This window comes from Cucurbita maxima, unplaced genomic scaffold (assembly GCF_002738345.1).
Source record: "Cucurbita maxima cultivar Rimu unplaced genomic scaffold, Cmax_1.0 Cma_Scf00009, whole genome shotgun sequence".
In the NCBI taxonomy this organism is placed as follows: Eukaryota; Viridiplantae; Streptophyta; class Magnoliopsida; order Cucurbitales; family Cucurbitaceae; genus Cucurbita; species Cucurbita maxima.
This window is the reverse complement of record NW_019272025.1, coordinates 1,069,915-1,095,785: the sequence shown is the minus strand read 5'-3', so window position 1 is coordinate 1,095,785 and position 25,871 is coordinate 1,069,915. Positions and strand designations below refer to the sequence as shown.

At 39.8% G+C, this 25,871-nt stretch overlaps 3 protein-coding genes across 14 annotated transcripts in view; 2 read left to right on the top strand and 1 right to left on the bottom strand.

The window, feature by feature from the left end:
- LOC111483613 (U-box domain-containing protein 4-like) overlaps positions 1-9,708 on the top strand; it is a 261,990-nt gene extending 252,282 nt beyond the window's left edge. For 3 of the 9 annotated variants that reach the window (XM_023129830.1, XM_023129833.1, XM_023129832.1), the window contains 4 exons: positions 6,205-6,485; positions 6,592-6,708; positions 6,884-8,920; positions 9,063-9,447. In XM_023129830.1, coding sequence (XP_022985598.1) covers positions 6,205-6,485; positions 6,592-6,708; positions 6,884-8,920; positions 9,063-9,122 — 2,495 coding nt within the window. In that variant the 3' untranslated portion in view covers positions 9,123-9,447. The other 6 variants (XM_023129828.1, XM_023129827.1, XR_002718397.1 and 3 more) reach the window with 5 other exon arrangements.
- Positions 9,709-18,477: 8,769 nt separating this feature from the next.
- LOC111483985 (nuclear speckle splicing regulatory protein 1-like) lies at positions 18,478-19,266 on the top strand. Its single transcript, XM_023130397.1, has one exon. It carries the CDS (start codon positions 18,478-18,480, stop codon positions 19,264-19,266), a length of 789 nt encoding a protein of 262 aa, XP_022986165.1.
- A 930-nt stretch (positions 19,267-20,196) lies between these two features.
- Positions 20,197-25,621, bottom strand: LOC111483612. 4 transcript variants are annotated; one of them, XM_023129824.1, is made up of 5 exons: positions 23,254-25,621; positions 22,407-22,979; positions 21,316-21,500; positions 20,844-21,177; positions 20,197-20,810 (listed from the first exon to the last, which is right to left on the bottom strand). In XM_023129824.1, the coding sequence occupies exons 1-5, from the start codon at positions 25,358-25,360 to the stop codon at positions 20,473-20,475; spliced, it is 3,537 nt and encodes a 1,178-aa protein (XP_022985592.1). In that variant the 5' UTR covers positions 25,361-25,621; the 3' UTR covers positions 20,197-20,472. The 4 variants fall into 4 exon arrangements, with proteins under 4 accessions (XP_022985592.1, XP_022985593.1, XP_022985591.1 ...); XM_023129825.1 differs by having other exon boundaries at positions 20,197-21,177; positions 23,254-25,329; positions 25,508-25,621; XM_023129823.1 differs by having other exon boundaries at positions 20,197-21,177.
- Between the last annotated feature and the right edge of the window lie 250 nt (positions 25,622-25,871).

The following is a 25,871-nucleotide window of genomic DNA, read 5'->3' as shown; positions in this document are numbered from 1 at the left end:
TGTTTTGTTTTTTTTTTTTTTTTTTTCTCAATGCAAGTTAGTCTTTTATCAAAAAGAAGAAAAAAGGCCTTATGCTTTGTTTTCCGACGAAGAGTTGGTTTTTGGTTTTCTGACGAGCACGACGTTGACAAGACATGATGATCCTCTGGAGTAAGCGCGTAAGTAGGGACAAGGCAGTGACAACTTCGGGTACATAGGAAGCAAAACGTTGGGTTTTCGTCTCGTCGTCGGCAAAGTTCAAACCCATGGAAACTAAAATCAATGGATCTATGTTTTAGGCAATTAAATGGTCCTATGACATTGTGAAGATGGAAGGCATCGGTACGGTGTTTTATCGGTCAGATATCGGGGAGAAGAACGTCGGAATACGGCCGCTAGAAGAGAGAGGAGATCTGGAAAACGTGTGAATTCGGGCGAAGAAGACAACATGTTAGATCGAGTCGAACTTGAGCAACCCATGATCCCACAACCCACAACCCACCGCCCAACTTCCTCACGCAACTCAGTAGAGCCATCTGCAACCCAGTACCAGTCCAACCCAGTTGACAGTCGGCCAGTTGTTGAGGACGAACTGTCTACGCTTCCTTGTTTTCTTAGACTTAGGTTAGAATAGGGTGTTTTTAATTTGAACACTTATTTATTTCAATTAGTATTTCGTTGTGTCATTTTAAAAATGTTTTCGAACACGTAAGTCCATGCCAGTGTCTTAAGATGAAGTTCATGTTTTATGATGAAGTTTTAAATGTTTAATTCTGCGTATGATTATAGATGATGATGATAGTAGCGACTTTAGATTAATGGACATCTAGGGTTGTTACAGTTATTTGTAACGGTCCAAGCTTACCACTAGCCAATATTGTCCTTTTTTAGCTTTCCCTTTCGGGCTTCCCCTCAAAGTTTTTAAAACGCGTATGCTAGGGAGAGGTTTCCACACTCTTATAAAGAATGTTTTGTTCTCTTTCCTGACCGATGTGGGATCTCACAATCTACCTCCCTTCAGGGCCCAACATCCTTGTTGGCACACCGCCTCGTGTCCACAGCTTCGGGGCTCAACCTCCTCACTGTCACATTGCTCGGTGTCTAACTCTAATACTAGGAAAGACCTATCAAGAATACCCCATCCCTGAATCGGGAATTTAACCCATTTCGAAAGCCCTTATCGTGGGGCACTAGCAAGATTAAAGGAACTTAAGACACAATTACAGGACTTACTGGGCAAAGGCTTTATTTGCCCTAGCGTACTTCCTTTGGATGCATCAACGTTTAGTGTCAAGAAGAAAGATGACTCGATGCAATGGAGCATCGATTTCAGAGAATAGAATATAATGTTGGGTTTATAGCTCTAGGTTATAGATCTTGTAGACTAGCCTACGATGTAGGCTTGACATGTTCCATCATCCAATCGTCGATGCCCTGTATTGGTACGCCATGCATAAGATAAGAAATGTTATGTAGCATTTATTGTGATGGGCTCTCAGTATCAAATTTTATGTAGCATGTAAATTGACGAACTTTAATTATATTATATGTTATAGCATGATGTTTGATTTAATGTCGCTATTATATGCTTGCTATACTGTATGAATTTTGATGTATAATATGATATTGTATTGTTAGTAAACAATAAACTTAAATAGAATTATCTTGGTTTCTAGAACCATGTTGCCCAGAGGACGTAGAAGAGGAAGACGAGGAAGGGGACGACCCCCTATTAGAGGTAGAGGAAGATATGAGGCTGTAGAGAGCCTACCTTGAGAAAGGTCAGTAATTAGGACGGACACAACTACACCGCCTCAAGCTGCACCCACCTCCAGCGGCTGGAATAGATCCTACTACTGCGCCGCCTCAAGTTGTACCACCACAAGCTGCACCACCTCCAGCAGCACCCGCGGTTGGAATAGATCTCACGACTAATCTGATATGAGAGTCATTTCAGGCCATGATGCATGCCATGATGGTCATTCAACAAGCTAACAACTCACGATCTACTAGTGGAGTAGACCTGCAAGAGGACTTCAAGGAGTTTGATCCACGCCCATTCACCAGTTTTACGAGAGATCCAACATAAGCCCAGATGTGGATTTTATCCATAGAAACCATTTTTCTGTCCATGGAATGTCTGGACAACTATAAGGTACTTTGTGCGTCATTTATGCTGCAAAAAGACGCGGAATTATGGTGGATGGACAATAAGAATAGTATTAACCCAGGAGGGGGAATCATGACGTGGGATTGGTTTAAGGAGGCCTTCCTAAAGCAATATTATCCCAAGACGGCTCGACTTAAGATACAATAGGAGTTCACCCTTTTGACTTAGGGTGAACACTCAGTGGACCAATATGACAGGGAATTTATGAGGCTAAAAAGGTTTCGTGCCGTCATTAGTGGACACTGAAGAAAAGATGACCGAGAAATTTGTTTTGGGCCTAGACTCGAAGATCCGTTGCATAGTGTAGAGGTCATAGACCCAAAGACGTATGAGGTAGGCATTAAGAATAGCCAAAGTCTTGGAAAAGCCTCAAGAAGAACGATGTCGGGAACCAGTAGCCACTGTTGGAAGGAAACGCCTGTATGAACCTAGATAGACAGACTATCGACCACCGGCGTGAAGGACTCGATATGATGATAGACGTCCGACCCAACATGTAGATAGACACCCAGGGATAGAGAGAGGGATCAAAGACATGAGAAGCCTCAATGTCGCGAATGCGGGAAGGAGCATTGGGGTAAATGTATTGCACGTTCGTGATATGTTTTAGATGTGATTATGAAGGTCACACAGCCAAATATAGTATTGGGAAGGGTACCAAGAATCGAGTAGAATCACCCAGAGGTCCAAATAGTGGCGAGCGAACTGTGCAAACCTGCTCACAGGCAAAGGCAAATGCATCTACTAGTAGAGACGCGGGAACATCTAACACCATGGTGACAGGTACGCTATCTATATTGGAACGTATGCATTAACGTTATTTGATTCTGCTTCTACGCATTCCTTTATATCCATGCCTTTTGTTAGTCAAACAGGGTTCACAATAGAACCCTTATTGCATGTGTTATTTGTTAGTACCCAACAGGAGTAGATTTAGTTACTGAGAATAGGATAAAAGATGGACAAATAATAGTAGATGGACGAACCATAAGCATACACCTGAAAGTAGTGAGTATGACGGATTTTCATGTTATATTAGGAATTGACTGGTTAGTTGAGAACTATGCCAAAATAGATTGCCACAAGAAGGAAATCGTATTTTCGCCACCAACCAAACACAATTTTAAGTATAAAGGAACCTGCACGGGAACTACCCTAAAGATAGCGTTGATGATGAAAACCAAACGCTTGGTACAACAAGGAGGGTGGGCTATACTAGCCTGTGCAGTAGACATAAAAGGAAAGGAGAAAGCGATGTATACGATACCCATAGTAAACGAATTCCCGGATATCTTCCCCAAGGATTTACCAGTATTTCCTCCATCACAAGTTGTTGACTTTGGGATAGAACTCGAAGCAGGAACTAGAATGGCTCCAACGGAATTAAAAAAACTAAAAATACAACTATAAGACCGACTAGGCAAGAGTTTCATCCGACCTAGCATATCCTCTTGGGGTGCGCCGATATTGTTTGTGAAAAAGAAAGATAACTCGATGTGCCTATGTATTGACTATGCGAGCTAAACAAGAGAACAATAAAGAAAAATACCCACTCCCTCGCATCGAGGACTTATTCAACCAATTCCGAGAGACGACGATATTTTCTAAGATAGACCTTTGATCAGGCTATCACTAGATTAAGATTAATGAAGGAGATATACCGAAAACAACCTTTCGAACAAGGTATGGCCACTACGAGTTTGTAGTGATGTCATTTGGCCTCACCAACGCCCTAGCTATGTTCATGGAATTAATGCATTGGGTATTTAAGGAGTGTCTAGATGCGTTTGTTATTGTGTTCATAGACGACATCCTAATATATCGAAAAAGGATCAAGAACGCCAGGAACACCTATGAAAAGCCCTAACTATCTTAAGGGAGAACAAGTTGTATGCCAAGTTCTCCAAATGTGAATTTTGGCTACGACAAGTCTCATTCTTAGGACATGTAGTATCTAAGGATGAGATTCCAGTGGACCCTACTAAGATAGAAGTCGTCACTAAATGGGAACGCCTAACTACAGTTACAGAGGTACGACGTTTCCTGGGGTTAGCAAGCTACTATCGAAGATTTGTCCAAGACTTCGCTCGAATAGCCTTGCCTTTTACACAGTTGACAAGAAAGGGCGTACCTTTTGTATGGAATGACGCATGTGAGGTCAATTTCTAAGACCTAAAACAAAGACTAGTGTCAGCTTTGGTGCTCACAGTCCCAGAGAGTTCAGAGGGATATATAATCTACTGCGATGCATCCAAAAAGGGATTAGGGTGTGCATTGATGCAACACGGTAAGATTGTTGCGTACGCGTCACGCTAATTGAAAGAATACGAGAAAAACTATCCTACACACGATCTAGAATTGGTTGTAGTAGTATTCGGATTAAAGATTTGGCAACAACACTACTTGTATGGAGAAAAGACCCAAATCTACGCCGACCATAAAAGCCTAAAATACTTATTCACCCAAAAAGAACTGAAAATGAGACAACGAAGGTGGCTGAAATTAGTGAAGGACTACAATATAGATATCCAGTACCACCTTGGAAAGGCAAATATGGTCGCAGATGCCCTAAGTCGTAAAACGACGCACTCATCGGCCCTTATCACAAGGAAACCACAAGTACAAGAGGATTTCAAGTGAGCTGACGTAGTTGTAGTGACTGAGAGGATTATAGCACAGATGGCCCGACTCACAGTTCAACCCATGCGTAGAAAAAGGATTATAGATTCACAACCCACGCTCAGAAAAAGGATTATAGATTCACAATGAGAGGATCCCAGACTAAATAAGATACTGAGTCAGCTAATAGCAGGTCCAATGGACAGCCACAACCCACAACCCAAGGACCAGCAGCCCAATCCAATAACCAAACACGCCTTCGGCTCAAACACGTTGTTGATCCATGTCTACAGTAGTCCAACTGTGCGCCTGCAGCCCAATCGATTGCCGAGAACTTGAGGCTCAATCCATTGCTTCAGCCCAATTCCAGCGCTTGCAGCCCAAAACCAACCACGCGCCTTAGCCCAACTTGCAGCAGCCTAGCACCTTGACCTGCATACCTGCGCACGATCCGCTTACCGTGCCTCGGCCCGAAGCTGCCTGCACACGCTTCGGCCTCTGATTGTATCACGTGGCACACCTGCAGCGTGACTCCCCCGCAGCTCAGTTGGAAGTATCTTCCTCAAATCTGATCTTTTTTCATTTCCAAGCTTGTGCTGTATATTATTCTTAAAGAAGAGTTGAATGGTTTTGGTGGTAAACCCTTCTCGATCTCTTTTTTCCACTTGACTTTTCTGAGTGTCTTTTTTACAACAAACCATGGGTTTCATTGAGAAAAATGGAGGAATATCGAAAAGCCACAAAAGGGTCCGAAAAGAAGGACCAACAAACGAAAAGGAGCCTGCAACAAGAAAAAAAAAGGAAGACAAATTGGAAAGAAAGGCTCAAATTTTTTTGAGTGATTCAATCGAGCTTTTCCTACTAGAAATAAACCTTTTTCTAAGAGAGAAAGGCTCTCTAGCTTAAGCTATTCTTTCTGATCTTCCCACTTTCTTTCTATGCCTCCCATCACTAAGGAATAGGAGTAAGGCTTTGTGGCTTTGGCAATTATTATTGCTAGAGGATGTTTGACTTATCTACTTTATGGGTAATTACGTTAAGAGAGCGACTATCTTGTTTGATTGTTTGGTTAAAATCGCATGATGGAGCTTCGGTTAAAATCGCACAGAGAGGGAAGGAGGAACTAGGAAAATCAGTTGATGGTCTTTGGCTTTTAGCACGTTTATACATTCCTAGTTACTTGTCTTCTTAGTTAGCCTGTTTTGATTTGATATCAGTACGTTGTTCTGATTTGATATTGATATCGGTTGCATAGGATGACTTTTTCTGGGTCTCTGGCATAGTTGAGTTGAACAAAGCCACTTCCGAGTTACGTGATTGTAGAACCCAAATGCATTGAAAGATAAACGATATCAGAACTACGAGATAACAACAAACCAAGTGTTTCGAGAGTATTTTCGACTTTTAATACATTTTTGTTCCACATATTGATGCAGGTGCAATGGGGGTATCACTCCTCAAAGTACTTCTCAGACATATTTCATCATTTCTTCAACTTTCATCTACTGACTTCATAAATTTACAACCAACTCTGAAGTACTTCCACAAAATAGAAGGGATCTTCAAACTATTGAGACCAATACTAGATGCAGTTGTTGATTCAGATATAGCTTCCGATGAAGAGCTTACTAAGGCGTTTGAAAAACTCGATCATTCAATTGATGAACTAAGGGCGCTCTTAGAAAATTGGCAACTGTTGTCGAGTAAAGTATACTTTGTGAGTTACACTTTTCCTTATTATTATTATTGTTTATGAATACCTTATCCTTATATCTGTCTCTCTGTCTCCCTCTTCACTTCCCTTTCTTTGAGTATGATCAAAGGTATTGCAAAGTGAAGCATTGATATCAAAGATTGGGAAATCTTGCTTAGATATATTCCAGCTTTTTCAGTCTTCAAATGAAAATCTTCCGGAGGAATTGAGTTCAGCATCTCTTGAGGTATTACTGATTTAAGATTTACGTTTTGACTTCTTCGAGCTTATTCATTCATCGTCCTTTTCGTTCAGTTTTTACTACGGAGTGTAAACGTTATGAAGGTGAAAACCTGTGGGCAGCATCTATTTTTCCTCTTTCTGTTGGGGTAATGTTTTATCTGCATCACTAATTATTGCAGCACTGCGTCCAAAAAATTAAGCATTTTGGAAAGGAAGAAATATCTTCCGTTATTAAAGATGCCATAAGGAATGAAGTAGAGGGCATTGCACCCAGCTCAGATGTTTTGGTGAAACTTGCGGATTTTCTGATCTTGAGATCAAATCAGGAGATCTTAATTGAGGCTGTAGCACTTGAAAAGTTGAAAGAGAGTGCAGAACAAGCCGAAAATTCTGAAGAAGCTGAGGGCATTGATCAAATGATTGCTCTTGTAACCCATTTGCATGAACGGTTTATTATAATAAATCAATCCCAAAATTCTAGTCCTGTATCAATTCCTGCTGATTTCTGCTGTCCTCTTTCTCTCGAACTGATGACAGATCCAGTTATTGTAGCATCGGGGCAGACGTACGAGCGGGTATTTATTAAAAATTGGATCGATCTGGGGCTCAATGTTTGCCCGAAGACTAGACAGACATTGCTTCACACGAATCTTATACCGAATTACACTGTTAAGGCTCTGATTGCAAACTGGTGTGAGACAAACAATGTTAAATTGTCTGATCCCTCGAGGTCAGTGAACTTAAACCAGCTTTCGCCTGTTCTTGCTGGGAACTTTGAGTCTGATACCCATCGAGAGCCCGTTTTTCCTCATTCCCCTGGTTACCAACCGATGTCCCCGCAGTCAACCAGGTCTGCAGGTTCAGGAAAGAACATGAACTCGCTTGGGGTAAGCTATCGAGATGGAAGTTCTTCTTTGCTCTCCCACTCTTTCTCTGAGGATTCCTTATCAAATGATGCTGGTGATGAACGTGAGATTGATGTTAGTAGACTGTTGCTATCAAGCTCGGAAGATCAAATGGCCAAATTGGAAGAAAATGGTTACGATTTGGTTGCTAAACCGTCTACGTCACCATCTAAAGCCAATGTTCCAGATACCAGTGGTGAGGATGAACCGTCTCATAGTCATAACAGGACCGCCTCCACCTCTAGTGCAGTCTCGAATACTAATGTCTCTCAAGGAACTTCAGGGGAACCCAATGAAGCTGTCAGTGATGTTGCTGGGGAGAGTAAATCAGAGCCCTTGGCTGCTACCTCGACTTGGTACCACAGAGAACTATATCGGGAGCATCCACCGAGACTAGCTGACTCTAGATCTCGAGGTAATACAATGTGGCTCCGACAATCAGAGAGGTTTGCTTCTAAGATGATTGCACCATCTGCTAATGAGACGAGGCCTGATCTTTCTGCTATTGAAGCACAAGTTCAGAAGGTGGTAGAGGAATTAAAGAGCAGTTCAGTTGAAACTTTGAGAGGAGCTACGGCTGAACTGCGGCTACTGGCCAGACATAACATGGATAATCGAATAGTGATTGCTCAATGCGGGGCCATCGAATATTTGGTTGATTTGCTCCTGTCTGCAGACTCGAAGCTACAGGAGAATGCTGTGACAGCTCTTCTAAATTTATCGATCAATGATAATAACAAAAATGCCATTGCCCAGGCTAATGCCATTGAACCATTGATTCATGTTCTTAAAACTGGGAGCCCAGAAGCAAAGGAGAACTCAGCAGCAACTCTTTTTAGCCTCTCAGTGATTGAAGAGAACAAGGTCAAAATTGGAAGGTCTGGAGCAATAGGACCTCTAGTTGAATTACTGGGTAATGGAACTCCAAGGGGAAAGAAGGATGCAGCTACAGCTTTGTTTAATTTGTCGATATTCCACGAGAACAAGGCTAGAATCGTACAAGCTGGAGCTGTGAGGCATCTTGTGGAGCTGATGGACCCAGCTGCAGGAATGGTTGACAAGGCTGTTGCTGTGTTGGCAAATCTCGCCACGATTCCCGAGGGTCGGTCTGCAATTGGTCAGGAAGGTGGAATTCCTGTTCTTGTCGAGGTCGTCGAGTTGGGTTCTGGGAGAGGAAAGGAAAATGCAGCAGCAGCATTGTTGCAGCTTTGCACAACAAGCAGTAGGCATTGCAGTATGGTGCTCCAAGAAGGAGCCGTGCCACCATTAGTGGCATTGTCTCAATCTGGCACTGCTAGAGCCAAAGAAAAGGTACATCAAATCTGCCCTTGTTGCTTAATCTTCTCTTCGATCTTCGTTACCTTATAGTTAAAATTTAAGGACTTATTAGAGTCATCTTAGAGGGTAGGGATAAAATAGGAAGATCATTAACTAATTATTCAGGTAATCGCAGGCACAAGCGCTTCTTAGCCATTTCAGAAGCCAGAGACATGGGAATTCGGGAAGAGGGTAAATATTTTTATACGACGATCTTAAACGCCATATGAGGTTTGTGAAAGAGAAGAGATGTATGAAGATATTCATGTTCATCTAAATCAAACAAATAATATATGCATGTGAAGGTATTTCTGGTTGCTTCATTTTTTTGCACTGTATGTTTCCCAAAAGCTAAAAATTACTTAAGATTGGATTAGGTTCTGTAAAATATCATGTTCTAGTTCATGAATTAATTATAATTTTTGTTACACTGAAGTGAGAATATTTCAAGTCGATCCCTCGCAACGAATAAGGATCTACATGATGTGTAATGCCAATTTCGTGTTCGATGTGTTGCGATGCAGTTCTAACGTCTACTTGGACGTTTCAGGCAGCTGTGGGCTTCTTCCATGGACTTGTTTTTGGTATGTCCTTGTGTTTATTCTTCTGGGTGAAAGCTCGATTTGTTATTTAAAAGAAAACATCTGCTTAGAGGGTGTTGCGTGCAAAGGTAATCTCTTACTACATGCACGTATCGTGTAATATGTTTGGAGTGTAATGGTTTGATCATTTAACATACTATCATGAGCTTGAACTTATTCGAAATAGTCTATTTTTTAGAATTTTTTTTAGCTTCGATGCATAAAGATGTGCACGAGGTGAGGCTCCTTTGTCCTAGTCCTCGTCACCTTTTTCAATTCTTGTCTTCATGAAATCCTTCATCTATTTTTACACGAGATCGAAGCGAAGATTTTCTATAAAAATTCTTAGGGGATCGAGTTCCTTGCCAAGAGTCTTATAATATAGTGTTATATCGTTTAATTTCTAAAAATTCAAATTTCAAGGTAATACTGAAGCCTTTAATACATATATAAAAATTCAACATACTAAAAAAAATTAAATTGAATCAAGAAGTATATACGCATTTAATGAGGATAATCTCATTTTAAGCTTCATTTAGCCATTGAAGATTCCTTTTCTTATTCGAGGCGGATCTTTGGTGGGTTTCAATCTCGTGGATTAAATGGATATCTCATCTCTAACGTCTTTACTGTCCTTCCCTTTGCAACCTCTTCATATAAGGACAACTCCCCGCTGGTAGCATGTTCACCACCAAAATCTTTACATCTTTATATTTTGTACATTGTTTTTATATAGGTTTATATTTGACACTAGCCAACATGAGAAAGGTGAGTAGTCTCGTGGTTCTAGGGTGGTTTTTCTCTTGTTTGATGATAATTTTGGATGGGCTATTGTACTGATTGCGTATGTGATTTTAGAGTGCATTCGTTTTAACGGTTAAGACACATGAAACAACTAAAAATCTTTCCATTAAAGTCACTCTTTCTGCAAATGTTCACTAACAAAGTTGACTTATGTTGTCAGACCTTTTCTCTCGTAAAGATTTATAAGTTGAATTAGACTGGCACAACCCAGACTCTTAATGACTTGACAATCCTTCATGTTCGTGCAATTTTTGTCACTCAGTAGGTCAAGAAATTGTTGAAAAATCTAGGTTTATTCTACATCGGGGCGAGGTAACAATGAACTCCCTTAACTACCCAGAACCAGTCACCTAGGGGTGATTTGCAAGGTGACCGTCATGTTCAAATGACTAAATAAGTTCAATTTGATGATCAAAGAGACAACCTATTTTACACGCGGTGTTTAGGGTTCCTTCCCTTAGCTCAACTCTTACGGTTAGAAACACAATATTCTCACAAGAAATTCAAGAGACGAGAGAAATTATATTCTCATTCATGTCAACATAAGAGTGTGTTTTTTTACAAATGACTTCGGTTTTGTTGACTAGCCACAAAATGACAAATTTATACTAATAGGAAAATATATCAAAAGACATCAAGTATGTAACTTTTCACCAATACATGAGCATACATCAATGTACATAGTGATCAACATATTAAACTTATGTATTCAACCTGTCTAACTCAATTCTAACCAAGTTTATATGCTCCCAATGACTTGTAAAGTACGTCTAAGTCTCCAACATCATCTTTACTCAATCTCAAATTTTTATCCATAGAAGATACAAGTGTTAGAAGGCAAAAAAATTTATTCTAAGATGGTTACAAATTTTGAGTAGATGATGATCTAGAGACATGAACCCCAAAGATGATCTAGAGACATGAACCCCCATAATTCTTGCATACCTCTCAAACACACTCTCCCCGATCCCCACAACTCACCAAAACAACGCCAAAATGGTCCTCAACCTTCTCAAAAACCACCTGCAAAGAAGAAAGGGAAAAACAAAGAGAAAATGAGAGAAAGAGAGAGAAATCGAAAAACACTTCGACAAGACATGAACCCCACATATCCAATATTGAAACAACTTACTCACCCCACAAAAGGGATCACTGAGGACTAGACACACGAAGAAGGTAAGCTTTCACGCCTTAGCAATGTGATTCGTTGTTAGACAAGATGATTTGAATTTTGGATTGGTCGGCCCCTCATAAATCTATGTGTTATAAGTGTTTACAATCCATAATACCACGTGGGAGGTGAAGAGGAAGGAGAAACATGTTAGGATCGCTCAACAACGTACACACTCGATCAAGATGAACACAAATAACAGGAGAGTGAAAATTCAAGGAGAAATATTGGCTAAAAGTTTGATTAATGTCTTCGGTATGTACAACAAGGAGAGAGTACATCTTGGAAGCACGGGTATATATATGGTTTCTGTTGAAATAAAAATCGCTATGATACTAATTGGTAGAAAATAACAATCTGCTATGATACCAATTTGTAGAAATAAACGCTCGCTCTAAAACTAACTTGTTAAAATAATACTCACGAAGCTGTGAACAAGATGTCGAGAGGAGAAATTTTGAAAAGCCCTTTTCTATTACACGGTACTTTTTAACTCGGTAACTGTTGCTCTGTTTTTTACCATTGAAAAAGAATTAATTTATAAATTTTCTAAAATCTAAAATTTGCTTATCTCATAAGGGCCCTTCATTTTTTTGTTTGCCCTTTTCCTTAGTTCATTTTTTCTTTAGTCTTTTCCTCCTTACAACTCAATTTCAAAAACCTTATTAAAATTAACAAAATTAAAAACTATATTTTTTCTATTCAATGATTCCACCTGTGCCGCTTTCGTTTTCTCGAGCTCAGGTGTGGTTTCTTCAATTTTCTCCCCTTGTCCTCGAGCGGCAAACTGAGTTTGTCCTTTTATGATGAGACTTCATTTGGAGCTTCTCGAGAACAACCCATTTGAGGTACCAACTCCTCATTTCTCCCGTTCTCAGCCACGCTCGATTCAGATGTCATAGCTCCGTTCAGTTTACTCAATTTCCTTCGCAAGTCCACAACGACATTTTCAACTTCCATTTTTGCTTCTTCCATTTCGGCTTTATCACGAGTGAGTGTCTCAATCGTGTGTCGTAAATTCACTGCCTCTTGTTGGACTTGATTCAGGTTCACGTCGAGTGAGTCTCTCTGTTGAGTCAGCATCTCTATATCTTTCTTCTCCCTCACTAACTCGTCCACTAGAGCATCAATCTCCATTAACAGGTCATTCTCTTTCTTCACATCTTCTTCAACTTTCTTCACAAGTTCAGAGATTTCCGGCCCGTTCTCTTTATCACGAGTGAGTGTCTCAATCGTGTGTCGTAAATTCACTGCCTCTTGTTGGACTTGATTCAGGTTCACGTCGAGTGAGTCTCTCAGTCAGCATCTCTATATCTTTCTTCTCCCTCACTAACTCGTCCACTAGAGCATCAATCTCCATTAACAGGTCATTCTCTTTCTTCACACCTTCTTCAACTTTCTTCACAAGTTCAGAGATTTTCGGCCCGTTCTCTTTATCACGAGTGAGTGTCTCAATCGTGTGTCGTAAATTCACTGCCTCTTGTTGGACTTGATTCAGGTTCATGTCGAGTGAGTCTCTCTGTTGAGTCAGCATCTCTATATCTTTCTTCTCCCTCACTAACTCGTCCACTAGAGCATCAATCTCCATTAACAGGTCATTCTCTTTCTTCACACCTTCTTCAACTTTCTTCACAAGTTCAGAGATTTCCGGCCCGTTCTCTTCCTTCTCCTGTTTGAGATAGGAGGAACTCTCACTCAGCTCAGCAATTTCCTTCTCTAACCTTTCAACCTTTATTTCTCATTCTTTCTTTTCTTCTTCCATTTTCATCTCTTTCTTCTTTCTTCCTCGAATTGTCTTTCCAGCCATTGAAGCTCTCTCTCTTCGAGCTTGGGCCCAGTGTTATTCAGTTGTTCATCTTTCTTCGATTTTCTCGTCTCCACTATTAGGATTTCGCCACATTCGTTACACATCACCTCATTTCCAACAGTTTCCACTACCTCACGACTATCACCGTCTTTTGCTCCGTCGTGTTCTTTTGTTTTCAGCACTTCATTTTGAGCCATCAAGAGAATGTCTCTGTTTGTTGGGTCATCCAAGGCTAGGTTGATCGTTTCTTCCACATTTTCCTTGGCTTGACAATCTCTTGCATAGTTTCCACCTTTTCCTCAGCTCGACAATCTTTTGCATAGTGACCTATTCTACCACAATTGAAACATTTGTCGTAGTTACAATTATTTACATGGTGGCCATATTTTTGACATTTGTAACACTGGACGTTGGAATTATATCTTTGACCGCGTCCTTGATTGCGTACTCCTCCACGCCAATTTGCTTGGCTCGATAGTCTCTTCTCCTTATAATTTTCTTCATAACTGTTGCCTGGACCACCTCGACAATTTCCGCGACTTCCACGACCTCTACCTTGAGTATTTTGAGAGTAGAGTACCTTTTCATCCTTTATTGATGCCTTAGTCTGAAGCGTTTGATCGAGTGTCTTCTTCTTTTTCTTACGTTGCTTGTGTGCCTCGAGAGAACCGGCAAGCTCATCGGCCATGAACGTCGCTAGGTCCTTCGACTCTTCTATGACACATACAACATTCTCGAAGTTGTCTGTTAACGACCTCAAGATCTTTTCCACAACCCGCGTCTCGGGTAACATTTCTCCGTTTCAATTTAATTTATTTGTTACGTTCTGTACGCGCGTAATGTAGTTAGATACATTTTCTGACTCCTTCATCTTCGTGTTCTCCAACTCGTCACACAGAGTTTGGAGACGCACCTACTCGGTCGGTTCCTTTGAACACTTTTTCTAGAGTGTCTCACGCCTCTTTTGAAGTAGTTGCCCTTGCAATTTTCTCAAAGCCCAACTCGTCAACAACCTAGAACAACATGTATAATGCTGCCTTATGCTTTGATCGTAATTCTTTTAGCGCCTTGTTTTGCGTCGCCGTATAACCCGTGGTATCTTTCGGTTCTTCGACCACCTCCCATGCGTCTTGAGAATCGAGAAGAGCTTTCATTTGGATGCTCCAATTCTCGTAGTTCGTCTTCGTCAATCGTGGTAGCGACATTTGTCTCATCATATTCGTCATCGACTCTGATACCAATTTGTGGAAATAGAAATTCGCTCTAGTACCAATTTGTAGAATATAAGAATCCACTCTAATACCAATTTGTAGAAATAAACGCTCGCTATGAAACTAACTTGTTAAAATAACACACGAAATTGTGAAGAAGTGTCGAGAGGGGAGAGATAAGGAGACAAAAAAATTCTGAAAAGCCTTTTTCTCTCCAATTGTACTTTTAACTCAACTCTTGCTCTATCTTGTTATGTTTTTTTACGTTGGAAAACTAATTAATTGATAGGTTTTCTAATATCTACAATTAGCTATCTCACGACCATTCTCCCTTCCTAATATTGGCACTCCATTTTACTCAAAAAAAAAAATTAAAACTATCTCTCTTTTTTATTTAATTTTATTTCAAAATATAGGTTTAACCGATTTACTCAAATATAATTTATCAAATATATCTAAAATATATCTCAGGTCTCTGACAAATATACTATAAATAGGTATCAAATATCTACCATATATATCATCTTTTACCTGCTCCATATCCCAAGAACGTTAGAGCACCATTTCAAAGGAGAGAGAAAAACAACCAAAAAATCGTGTAGAATCGGGCGAAGAAGACAAGATCCGATGGATCCGAATCCGGGGTTAGACACAACCTGCAACCTAACCTGCAGCCCGAGTGAAACCAAATATCAAGGCCGAATCCATTGCAGCCCAGAACCCAGATCAGCCTTGCAGTTGCTACCTGCGTACGCGCACGCCTCGACCTGGGACCCACATTTCGGCCCAATTCATACAACCAGCCCAACCTCACATCTACAGTAGCCCATGACCCGTAACCTGCGCCTCGACCCAAAACTGCATGCACATGCATCGGTCTCCAATTGTATCATGTGGCACACTTGCAGCATGACACCCCTTCGACTCAGTCGGCTTAGACTGCTCGGCCCTGCAACTCAATTTTGGCTCCTCTCGACTCGGTAAAGAAAAACTAGCCGATTCCCACCATTCCATTTGTTTCAAAGCTAAATTTTGCCTTGTTTATGTCAAATAATAAGGGTAAAACACTTCCAGTTCAATTGAGTTAGGAATTATTAAGTTGCTAAGAAAACGGATATTCTAATAGAAAATGACAACAGGCAATAATTTGGAGCATTCTCGAGAAATGGGAGCTAACGTACTTGAATTAAGGAGAACGCCGGTTAAGGCTAACCAAGTAAGTGACCCTACAGTCATTGGTATAATCATGTGTTGTATGATGACACATGTCCGTGGCTTCGCATGTGTCATAGAGCGTATATGTAAACTGTTATGAGAAATGATATGTAAATGTTATGCAATATGATTGTTATGCTGAATTTGATGAATTGATATGCTTTATGATATGTTATGTTATGATATGTTCACAACATGCTTGGGATTATTATGTGGTTGTTATGATATATGATATGATATGTGTACGATATGAATTATTGTGACATGAAAACTTTATGATATGATTGATATATGACATGAATGATACACTATGATTGACACGAAAATCGACGAACTAGCTAAAATACAACTTCAACATACGCATGAGAGTTATGATAAATGATATGGAAAATTCTACGAGAAATGATATAAAATGATATGATAGGTACAAAACCCTAGCAAGGTTGTATTAAAAACGAAAGAAGGTTGAGACCTCATGCATTATTATGTGCTCATGCATCGTGGAATACCCTTATTCCTTCATGATAGTATGGACGCGTATGCTACTAAGCAGGGGAACGTTCATTATGTTTATCATAATGCTGCCATGACGATCGCTACTCTTAACAAGTGTCCGACATCAACAACTACCAAAGAATGCTCACCCGACCAGAAAGGGGCACAAGAGATGTGCAAACTAAATGGTGGGTCCATACTCCCCCGCGTGTGGATCGTGTAGGAAAATTAAGTACACATTCAAGTTTCTCGTTAGGATAGCTGCCATAGGAACTATAGGTTGTTAATTACATTTTCATTTAGTAGCATACACGTTAGTATATGATATTTTATTTTATATTGCTTTCCTTTTTAGTTCAAATTGAATTAGAGTGTTTAAGGGCCTTCGAGCATGAAAGACTGAAGTAGTTTTATTATAAAGTTCCAATTGAATTATTTCTGTATTAAATGTTCATGATATGTATGATATGTATATAGTAGTGACCTTAGGTTATGTAGAATATTTAGGGTCGTTATATATATTTTATGATTTTTCATTTACTTTTACGTTTACATAAAAGCTAATTATGGTTATAGACTACGAAAATCACGGACTCTTGAAATGTCTCATCAAAGTGAACGATTTTATTTTAAGGCTATATAAAACTATGTATGAAATGCCTCAAAATAAAGGTGAAGAATTGAAGAATTTTATTTTGAGGCTAATAGCCATGTATGAAATACCACAAACTAAAAAAATGCAGTAAAAATAGTTTACATCCATTTGGGACTTTAGATTGCATACTTAAAATCATTCAAACTTAAGTTATTTGATCAATAAAATAATCCAAATCTTACTTTCTTTTCGAGGGATTCCTTATCATTTTGAGATTCTTAGATATTTAGATCTAAAAGTTATTTTTCAATAAATTTATTAGATTTAATTCCCAAAATTTACAACTATTTAGGACTTTCATTTTATTAATAGTTTGATAAATAAAGAATAAAATCTTCTTATCTTACTTGAAATTTTTCTCATCGAGAAAGTTATTAATTTGTCAAACTCGTACCGATTCTCAAATTCAATAAATAAATAAGAATCTAATAACACTTCATTTGAATACTCCATTGACTATGATTCTTCCCACTAAATTAAGGAAGGTGGGGTTGCAATAACTTACACTTGTTGTGGCCACTTTTGATCTTGAGCTAGATACCACTTGTTACAAATGCAGTAGATCCTCACTAAACTCAGAAGGCAACAAGAAAATTGATCTTACCCAATTTAAAAGAAATAAGAATGGATATTTTTTTATAAGTCACCTCACCGTGCTTGACAAATCTTACCCGCATTTATATTAGTAGAAAAATAATCAAAACACATCAATATGTATAATTTTTCATGAACATACATTAACAAACTTAGTGATAAATATATCTAACACCGCTTTCGTCTTCTTTCGTGCTTCCAAAACTTTCGTCTTCTTTCGTTCATTGAAACGTGCACTTATGTGATGTTGCAGAGTCACTAGATCCTTGCCTTGGGGTCATCTCTTCTACAAGTAATGTACCATTGATGTTGCAGAGTCACTAGATCCTTGCCTTGGGGGTCATCTCTTCTACAAGTAATGTACCATTGAAGTTCATTCCAAGCAAGTTCGAGGAATACATTGAAGTTCATTCTAAGCAAGTTCGAGGAAGGCTTGAGAAGAGATTTGTCAAGAAGATTTAGGTCAAGCTCGTTATTCACTTGTTATCAGGGTAATAATAGACTTGAACGATCGTTAAGCTTACAACGGTAGAAACGAGAGGACGAAGCAACGCGTCAACATCATAACGGGCTAACCCTTCATTGTCAAGTTCAAGCAATGGCTCTTTACCTTCTATGCAATCTCTACTACCGACCACCAATGTGTAGGCAAATCGAGTAGTAATGTTGATTAAGGCCCCATATGCTCATTATAATTCTTAAGCATAAAATTGTCCATTGGGTTCAACAGAAAAGAATACTAATGATACATTTAATTGAGTTATTTAAGTAAAATTTCAGAACATTTATGAATGTTGAACCATGATGCTCTAGCAAATTTGAAAACAATGACGATAAAAGTCTTTACATATAACATGAAAATTACAATCCACTACCGAATTAGGAACATCCTAGTTAGACAATTTACTCTTTTTCGACCCTAAATGAGAAGCAATGAATAATAGAGGAAGGTAACCTAAATAATATAATAATAATAATAATAATAAAATAAAAATAAAAAAGTCATCAAAAGGAAAAAATGGAGGCACAACCACAACCACAGTTTCAAATAGAGAAGATGCGGAAACATAAAAGACGCAACAACTACATTCAAACGGAGAAGACGCGGCAACCGCATTCAAGCAGAGAAGACGCGGCAACCGCATTCAAGCAGAGAAGACGCGGCAACCGCATTCAAGCAGAGAAGACGCGGCAACCGCATTCAAGCGCCGCATTCAAGCGGAGAAGACGCGGCAACCGCATTCAAGCGGAGAAGACGCGGCAACCGCATTCAAGCGTCGCGGAGAAGACGCGGCAACCGCATTCAAGCGTCGCGGAGAAGACGCAGCAACCGCATTCAAGCGTCGCGGAGAAGACGCAGCAACCGCATTCAAGCGTCGCGGAGAAGACGCGGCAACCGCATTCAAGCGTCGCGGAGAAGACGCGGCAACCGCATTCAAGCGTCGCAGAGAAGACGCGGCAACCGCATTCAAGCGTCGCAGACGCGGCAACCGCTTTCAAGCGGAGAAGACGCGGCAACCGCTTCAAACGGAGAAGACGCGGCAACCGCTTCAAACGGAGAAGACGCGGCAACCGCTTCAAACGGAGAAGACGCGACAACCGCTTCAAACGGAGAAGACGCGACAACCGCTTCAAACGGAGAAGACGCGACAACCGCTTCAAACGGAGAAGACGCGACAACCGCTTCAAACGGAGAAGACGCGACAACCGCTTCAAACGGAGAAGACGCGACAACCGCTTCAAACGGAGAAGACGCGACAACCGCTTCAAACGGAGAAGCTTCTCTAATAGCAATCTAATGACATGACTAAGTTTAGGGCATGACTCTCTAATGGTAGGAATGACTAAGTTTAGGGCATGACTCTCTAATGGTAGGAATGACTAAGTTTAGGGCATGACTCTCTAATAGGGCATGACTCTCTAATAGGGCATGACTCTCTAATGACATGACTCTTCGGAATAGTATGATATTATCTACTTTGAGTATAAGCTCTCATGACTTTATTTTGGGCTTTCCCAAAATGCCTCCATCCAATAGAAAAAGTATTCCTTGATTATAAACCCATGATCATTCTCTAAATTAGCCGATGTAGGACTTTCATCATCGAACACCGAGAAAACGTGGCAAGCGTTCCAAACGCAGCAAGCGTCCCCCAAACACAGCAAGCATTCCAAACGGAGAAGACAGCAGCAACTATTTCAAACGGAGAAGACACGAGAAGACACAGCAACTGTTTCTGATGTTTGTAAAACTAGAGGGCAGGAAGAAAAACTTTTGAAGGCATAGAGAAACAGAAGATGAAGAATGATAGATTAGGAGGTGGAGAAAATCGAAAAGAATAAATTAGCACAAAGAGGTGGAGACAACCAAAACTAGAGGCCAGGAAGAAGAAAACCCCTAATTCAACTGCGGTTGACAAGGCAGGAAGAAGAAGAGAACCCTTCGTCCTCGTTTCCCCAAGACCAAAACTTTGAAGGCATCAAAGTTCCTTTAAACTCACCTAAAAATTAAAATGCATAATCTTGCTAGGCAGGTGTTACTTAGAGACTGAGCCTTAAGCCAATGAGGCCACCTCTCTAGGTAAGTGTCCTTGAGCCTTACCCGATGAGGCCACACATGGAGGCCTCATGTTTGACTTATTGTTGTTGATATTTTTATGTACGTTCCAAAGTTAAATAAGCATAAAAAATTTCACAAGTTTTCTTGACACCTATAACTTTTTTCCAGAATAACCATTGATATTCAAATATACATCAATATATCTATAAATTTGGGGGTTGGATATCAACATTGATGTTTCTATCTAGGTCAACCACGCAAAAATCTACAAAACTAACATTTTCACGTCATGCCAGCACATTTTTGCAAGTTGAACACCTTCCAGAACGAAGGCAACTATAATAGTGCCAGCCATGACACAAAATCTACTCACTACTCCTAAAAGTATTTACAATAGAACTAACTACCAAAACAATAATATTAGATTAGTTGAAAAGCATACCTCGACATAGGTTATGGTCTAGACCTGGTTGGGGACGTAGTACGATTTCCAAGTTCAGTAGCGCGACCACCCTCATGGAGACCAAATAGCCTGGGCATTGCAGAAAATCTTGAATTGTACCGCTGAAACTTGGATTTTTTATCATGTACTCTAGGAGATGAACTTGTAAACACAGGTCCAGTTGATGGACGCTTTCGAGGGTACTTCATTGAACGATTTTTATACTGAATACTCTTCCGTTTCTTCCGCAGTTGTTGCAGTGTGGCATTATTGGATGGATGTTGCTGCTGATGGGGTTGATGGGTTGGAGGAGAATGTTGCTGATGGGGTTGATGGGTTGGAGGAGAATGTTGCTGATGGGGTTGATGGGTTGGAGGAGAATGGTGCTGCCAGGCTTCATGGTTTGAGCACAGTTTTTGCGCTTCAGACTTATCCCAATTCAGCTGCTGTTTCATTTCGCCCTTGGTCAGATATGTACGTTGGACTTCGTAATTGGCCCGAGGTGGTGATTGTGGCTGAGCAATGATGGAATGTGGCTGTTGATCGGTCAAACTTATTGGTTGACCATGGCTGTTGCATATCAACCTTTTCATATCTTTAAGTGAAACAACAAGGCTTTCAAGCCCTTGAGAGGAGATTTCAGAACCAAGGTTACAATCTGCAACGCATGTAACTACTGAATTCACAGCATCTATCTCCTTGTCTATGGCTTCAACCTGTAGTAATCAAAGTATAAATCTTAGCAAAAAACAAAGAAATAGCACCCTATTTCTTTCCCATCTTTTAGGGTCTGTAGAAGGCAATATGACTCAATGTTCATCTTTTTGAGGATTCCTCGAGAACAGACTACTAACCATGGCAGCACGGACATCTTCCTGACCTGTATTGTCTTGATTGATGGCTTTTACAGTGGCATTCCTTGCATCTCGCAAATATTCGTTCAGGATCTGTACAGGTCGAAATGATGCCAACTTGTATCCACATATAAACCTGACGGCCCTAACAAACTGCTTTGTTCCAATAAGATTTTGTACAAGCTCTGCAAAATGCAAGAATACGAGACGAAGTACCCCATTAGAATGGGGCTCGAATTGAATGCCACGGAAGAAATTATATTGAAAGCTTTTGCATCCTCTTTTGTAAAATCAAATTTCAAAACATAAATGAGAAGGTAAGGTAATGTACGGGTTTCTTGTTTTCCTTTCTTCCAATACAGGCGTTTGGTACCTATTCCTTTTTACTTGTAACATGCCTAATGAAGGTTAATAAAATAATAAAATCAATATAAACATTTGATTATTCTATTTTAAAATTTTAGTTCGAAAAGCAGTTGGGTGCAGCTTTGTAGCACATTGAGATGTGTATTTTACCTGCGGGACCTGCCCCAAACAAGGAGGGGATTCCTCATTTAGAGGAAAAATGGGAGAGGGATGGGGCCGGAGACAAGATTAAGGAGGGGATTCCTCATTTAGAGGAAAAATGGGAGAGGGATGGGGCCGGAGACAAGATTAAGGAGGGGATTCCTCATTTAGAGGAAAAATGGGAGAGGGATGGGGCCGGAGACAAGATTATATTCCCCACCTGTCTCCGTCCCCGCCCTGCCCCCACCCAATCCCAATTTTACAGAGATGGGAAATGAAATAGGTGGAGGGATGGGGATGGGGATGGGGATGGGGATGGGGAACAAGAATGGGATACAAATATTTTTAGTAATTATGAGCTAATGTCCATAAGTTTTTGTTCATGATTGATACCAGAAAGTAATACTATCTCGGAAGTGTAAGGAAATCTGAGTCAATAGCTATATTTTAACATTATTCCCAAGTCCTAACAAAGAAAACTAATTCATCAATCAAGGGATTTAGACGAGAAGAAAATGTATGATGCTCCAATGTTCATGCAAGTTGACTGCAGGAATTAGAAAAGCACAGAGAACGCAACTAACCTTGTATCTTTTGATTATACCCGAACATCAGACACAATTCTGATGCCTGTTCATGAAGCACTACGTTCTCAAAGAGCTTCAAAATCTCATCCCTGCTGAATGAAGTCGTCAATCCATACGACACTATGAGTAGCAAGAAGACAACAGCATCCATAGAACCATTTGTATCATTTCTCATGTTCAATTTCAAGTCAATTGCAAGCTTCATTGCATCTTCTCTTTCCTTTGGACCAATACTTGGTGAGATTTTCTTTAGTTGCTTTAAAAGAAGTGTGGACCACCTCAAGAAACTTTCTTCAAAGCCCATCTGTTCTTTATTCAACTGTTGGTGAACATAACCTTTAATCAGATCCAAGACAAGTTTTGCAGGGTCTGATGACTTTTCAAGAAATAATAAGATTGCACTTGGCACCAATTTTTGTCTAGTCAACTGATTGTTTAGAAGTAAATATAATCTCTCCTCATTTGGATCCATGCTGAGCTGCTCATTTTTTAAGGAAGACAACTCCACTTCCTTGGCTGGCAAAGATTCTGGTTGCTCCGGTTTAGCTGAGCTAGGAGTTGCTCTGCCCTCTGAATAAAATGAGAAACAAATAGCAGAGAGATTAGACAATTTAAAACCAGCCAGCATTAGTTGGCATCTGATTTTAACCACTACATCAAAGAGCAGGATCAATGATAACATCACTTCCATGGGTCTGAATCCAGGTAGATGCATATATAATTTAATGCAAGATAAAAGCATATAAAGGTATTAATTATGACAACTACACCTAGGAAACTACTTTGCCAACAATTTGTAATAAATGAGTATAAAGAAGATGAGAAAAGGACATAAACTGCTTACCAGAAGATTTATCTCCAATACCAAGTGCTCGGGCTAGCTCAAGTGCTTGTTTATATTGTGAAACAGAATTCAGAAGAATCTGTAGTTCAGCTGCATCAAAATCTGAGGCCAACTGAAAATTAGCCACAAGTAGCAAGAATGCCACCACTTCCACATGATTCTCAACTGCCATTGACATCTTAGCCTTCCACTGGCCAGCCAGCTTTAGAGCTTCTTCTTTCAGTGGAGCCGTGATTTGTGGTGAGAATTTCAATAGTAGTTCAGACAGAAAAATGCATCCCCTCTTGGCATTATGCAAATCGATTTTTGCATCTTCCGACACCGTATGTGAAGGGTAGAACCATCGCAGAGCATCTAGAACTAACGTAGCTGGATCAGAGGATGTTTTTAGAGTAATAATCAGTTCTGTGCGTACCAAATCATGTAGTTTCAGATGTTCACATAAGAGAACTAACAGAAGCGTTCCATCCAATGCCGACCCGGTATGAAAATTCAACGTATTAGAACTTGCAGCTGGTATGCAGCCTGATTCCTCCTTTTTTACCGATCTTACCTTCTCATTACATGTTTCCATCAAATCTCTGACTAGACTGATATCTTTTTCTTTTGAATCAAGTTCCTCACCCAGGCCCTTGTGTTGTATTTCTTTTAATCGACCTTCACCGCCTTTGTCCAGCAGTGCTACCTGGGAAGCCAAGTCTGCTTTTAAATATTCAATCTCTTTTAGGTACGTGCTCACTTTCTCATCTTTCTTGTTGAGCTCCTCTAATCGTTTTTCAAAATTATTTTCTTCATTCTTAAGATTCTTTGAGCGCTCTTCTATTGATTTCCTCAACAAATTGAAATGCGCTTTTTGAGCTTTTATGCCTTCAAGGCATTTATCCACTATCAAAGAAATGGAATCGTGTTCTTTCATCACAGGAGGAAACTCGTCCGAGTAGTCATCCATGGAGTCTTGGAGTGGATCAAGATGATTGTCCTTCAACTCCCATTCCTTCGAGCATTGGATAATTTCCTTAACTATTGCACTAGCATAATTTGTAAGCAGTATAACAGCATTTTGACAATCTTGAATAGATTGTTGGGTGCTGTCAAGCTGCTTTTCCTGCACATCAAGTTCTTTACTATGCTCCTTGATACACGTTTTGATGGATTCTAATTCTGATTCCTTTGATAATAACTCTTCAGAAAGAGACTTCAACTTGCTCTTCATTACACCAAACTCCTTCTCCTTAATTTCAAGCTCTTCAGTCCTCAATTTTATAGCCTTTTCCATCTTGTCTAATCTCTTCTCTTTCCACTTCGTGGCAACCATATTTTGAATTGTCTGAAGCTCCTTTTCTTTAAGTTTGAGTTCTACATCGCTCTCTTTAATTGCCATCTGAATTGCATCATATTGTTTCTTCTTGGTTGCAAGCTCTTTTTCATGTTCTTTAAGCAATGCTTTAATCAATTCTACACTATTTCCCTTCAAATCACATTCCATTGATCGCTCTTCGATTAACTGTAGTATTCCATTTAATTTTTGTTCTTTTAATTCCATCACATACTCACAATCGTCAATCCTCTTTTGAATCATATCAAAAGCCTTCTCCTTATCGTCAAACTCCTTATTAACATTCAATATTCTCATGCATACTTTATTGACCGTGTCTTCTTTCAATTCAATATCCTTCGACAAATCTCCCAGTCTCTCTTGTTCTAAATCCAGCTCCGACTCCTTCAATCTAATCGCATCATCACACTTCACAATCAAACGATTCAACTCGAACAATTCATTCTTCTTCAACTCAATCTCTTTCGAGCATGCATCAATAGATTTCTGCACATCCTCCAACCGCTCTTCCTTCAACTTAATCGTCTTCTCCCGCCGTTCAAGCTCCTCGTACTCCGTCTGAATCATATCACGAGTCGAATCAAAGTGCATCTCCAAGTCCTTCCACTGAAGACTAAGAAGCAAAAATGAAGAAGCCTCCATATGTAACCGTTCGTGCGCTTTGTACAGGCTACTCCGCTTCCACTCCGCAACTTTCATATCCGAAACAATCTTCTCCATATCGAAAAAAACTACTCTATCTTCCCAACAAAAAAAAGAAGAAAAAACCATATAATGCACAGCAATATACAAATAGCACCAGCCAATATACCAGGGAAGAAGCAAAAGAATGCAAAAGAAAGCACAAGAACGAAGAGTGAAAAAGGAAAAGCTACTGTTAACAAAAACGCCGCCGCATGTAAAATGCAAAGAGAATACCGAAACCGAGTGAAAACCCTAGAATCCCCCCATTGAAGAGGTTCAGAAACGAGAAGAAGCGGAAGAGTGATGAATACGGCAACTACAGGCATTCCATCCACTCGGTTCCACCAGCCCCCATATTTATAGAAAAGAAGAAGCAAATAACTTAAAATAAATTAGGAAGAGATTATTGATAATTAATTATTATTATTTTTTTTTTAATTTTCCCCAACCGCTATCCTGTGATCACGGTGGTGGGATGAATTTTAACATTAAATCTATCCGTTCATCTCCGATAATTTAGCAGCTTTTCCAAACGAACAGTTTTTTTTTTTTCTTTTTTTTTTGTTAAATTAATTAAAATCTCATACAAAATAAATAA

Coding starts and splice junctions, on each gene's coding strand:
- LOC111483985 (XM_023130397.1), top strand. CDS start 18,478: ATGGAGGCACAACCACAACCACAGTTTCAAATAGAGAAGATGCGGAAA.
- LOC111483612 (XM_023129823.1), bottom strand. CDS start 25,360: ATGGTTTTTTCTTCTTTTTTTTGTTGGGAAGATAGAGTAGTTTTTTTC. Junction 22,980..23,253: donor TATTGGAGATAAATCTTCTG/GTAAGCAGTTTA, acceptor CATTTTATTCAG/AGGGCAGAGCAACTCCTAGC. Junction 21,501..22,406: donor GTATAATCAAAAGATACAAG/GTTAGTTGCGTT, acceptor TGCATTTTGCAG/AGCTTGTACAAAATCTTATT.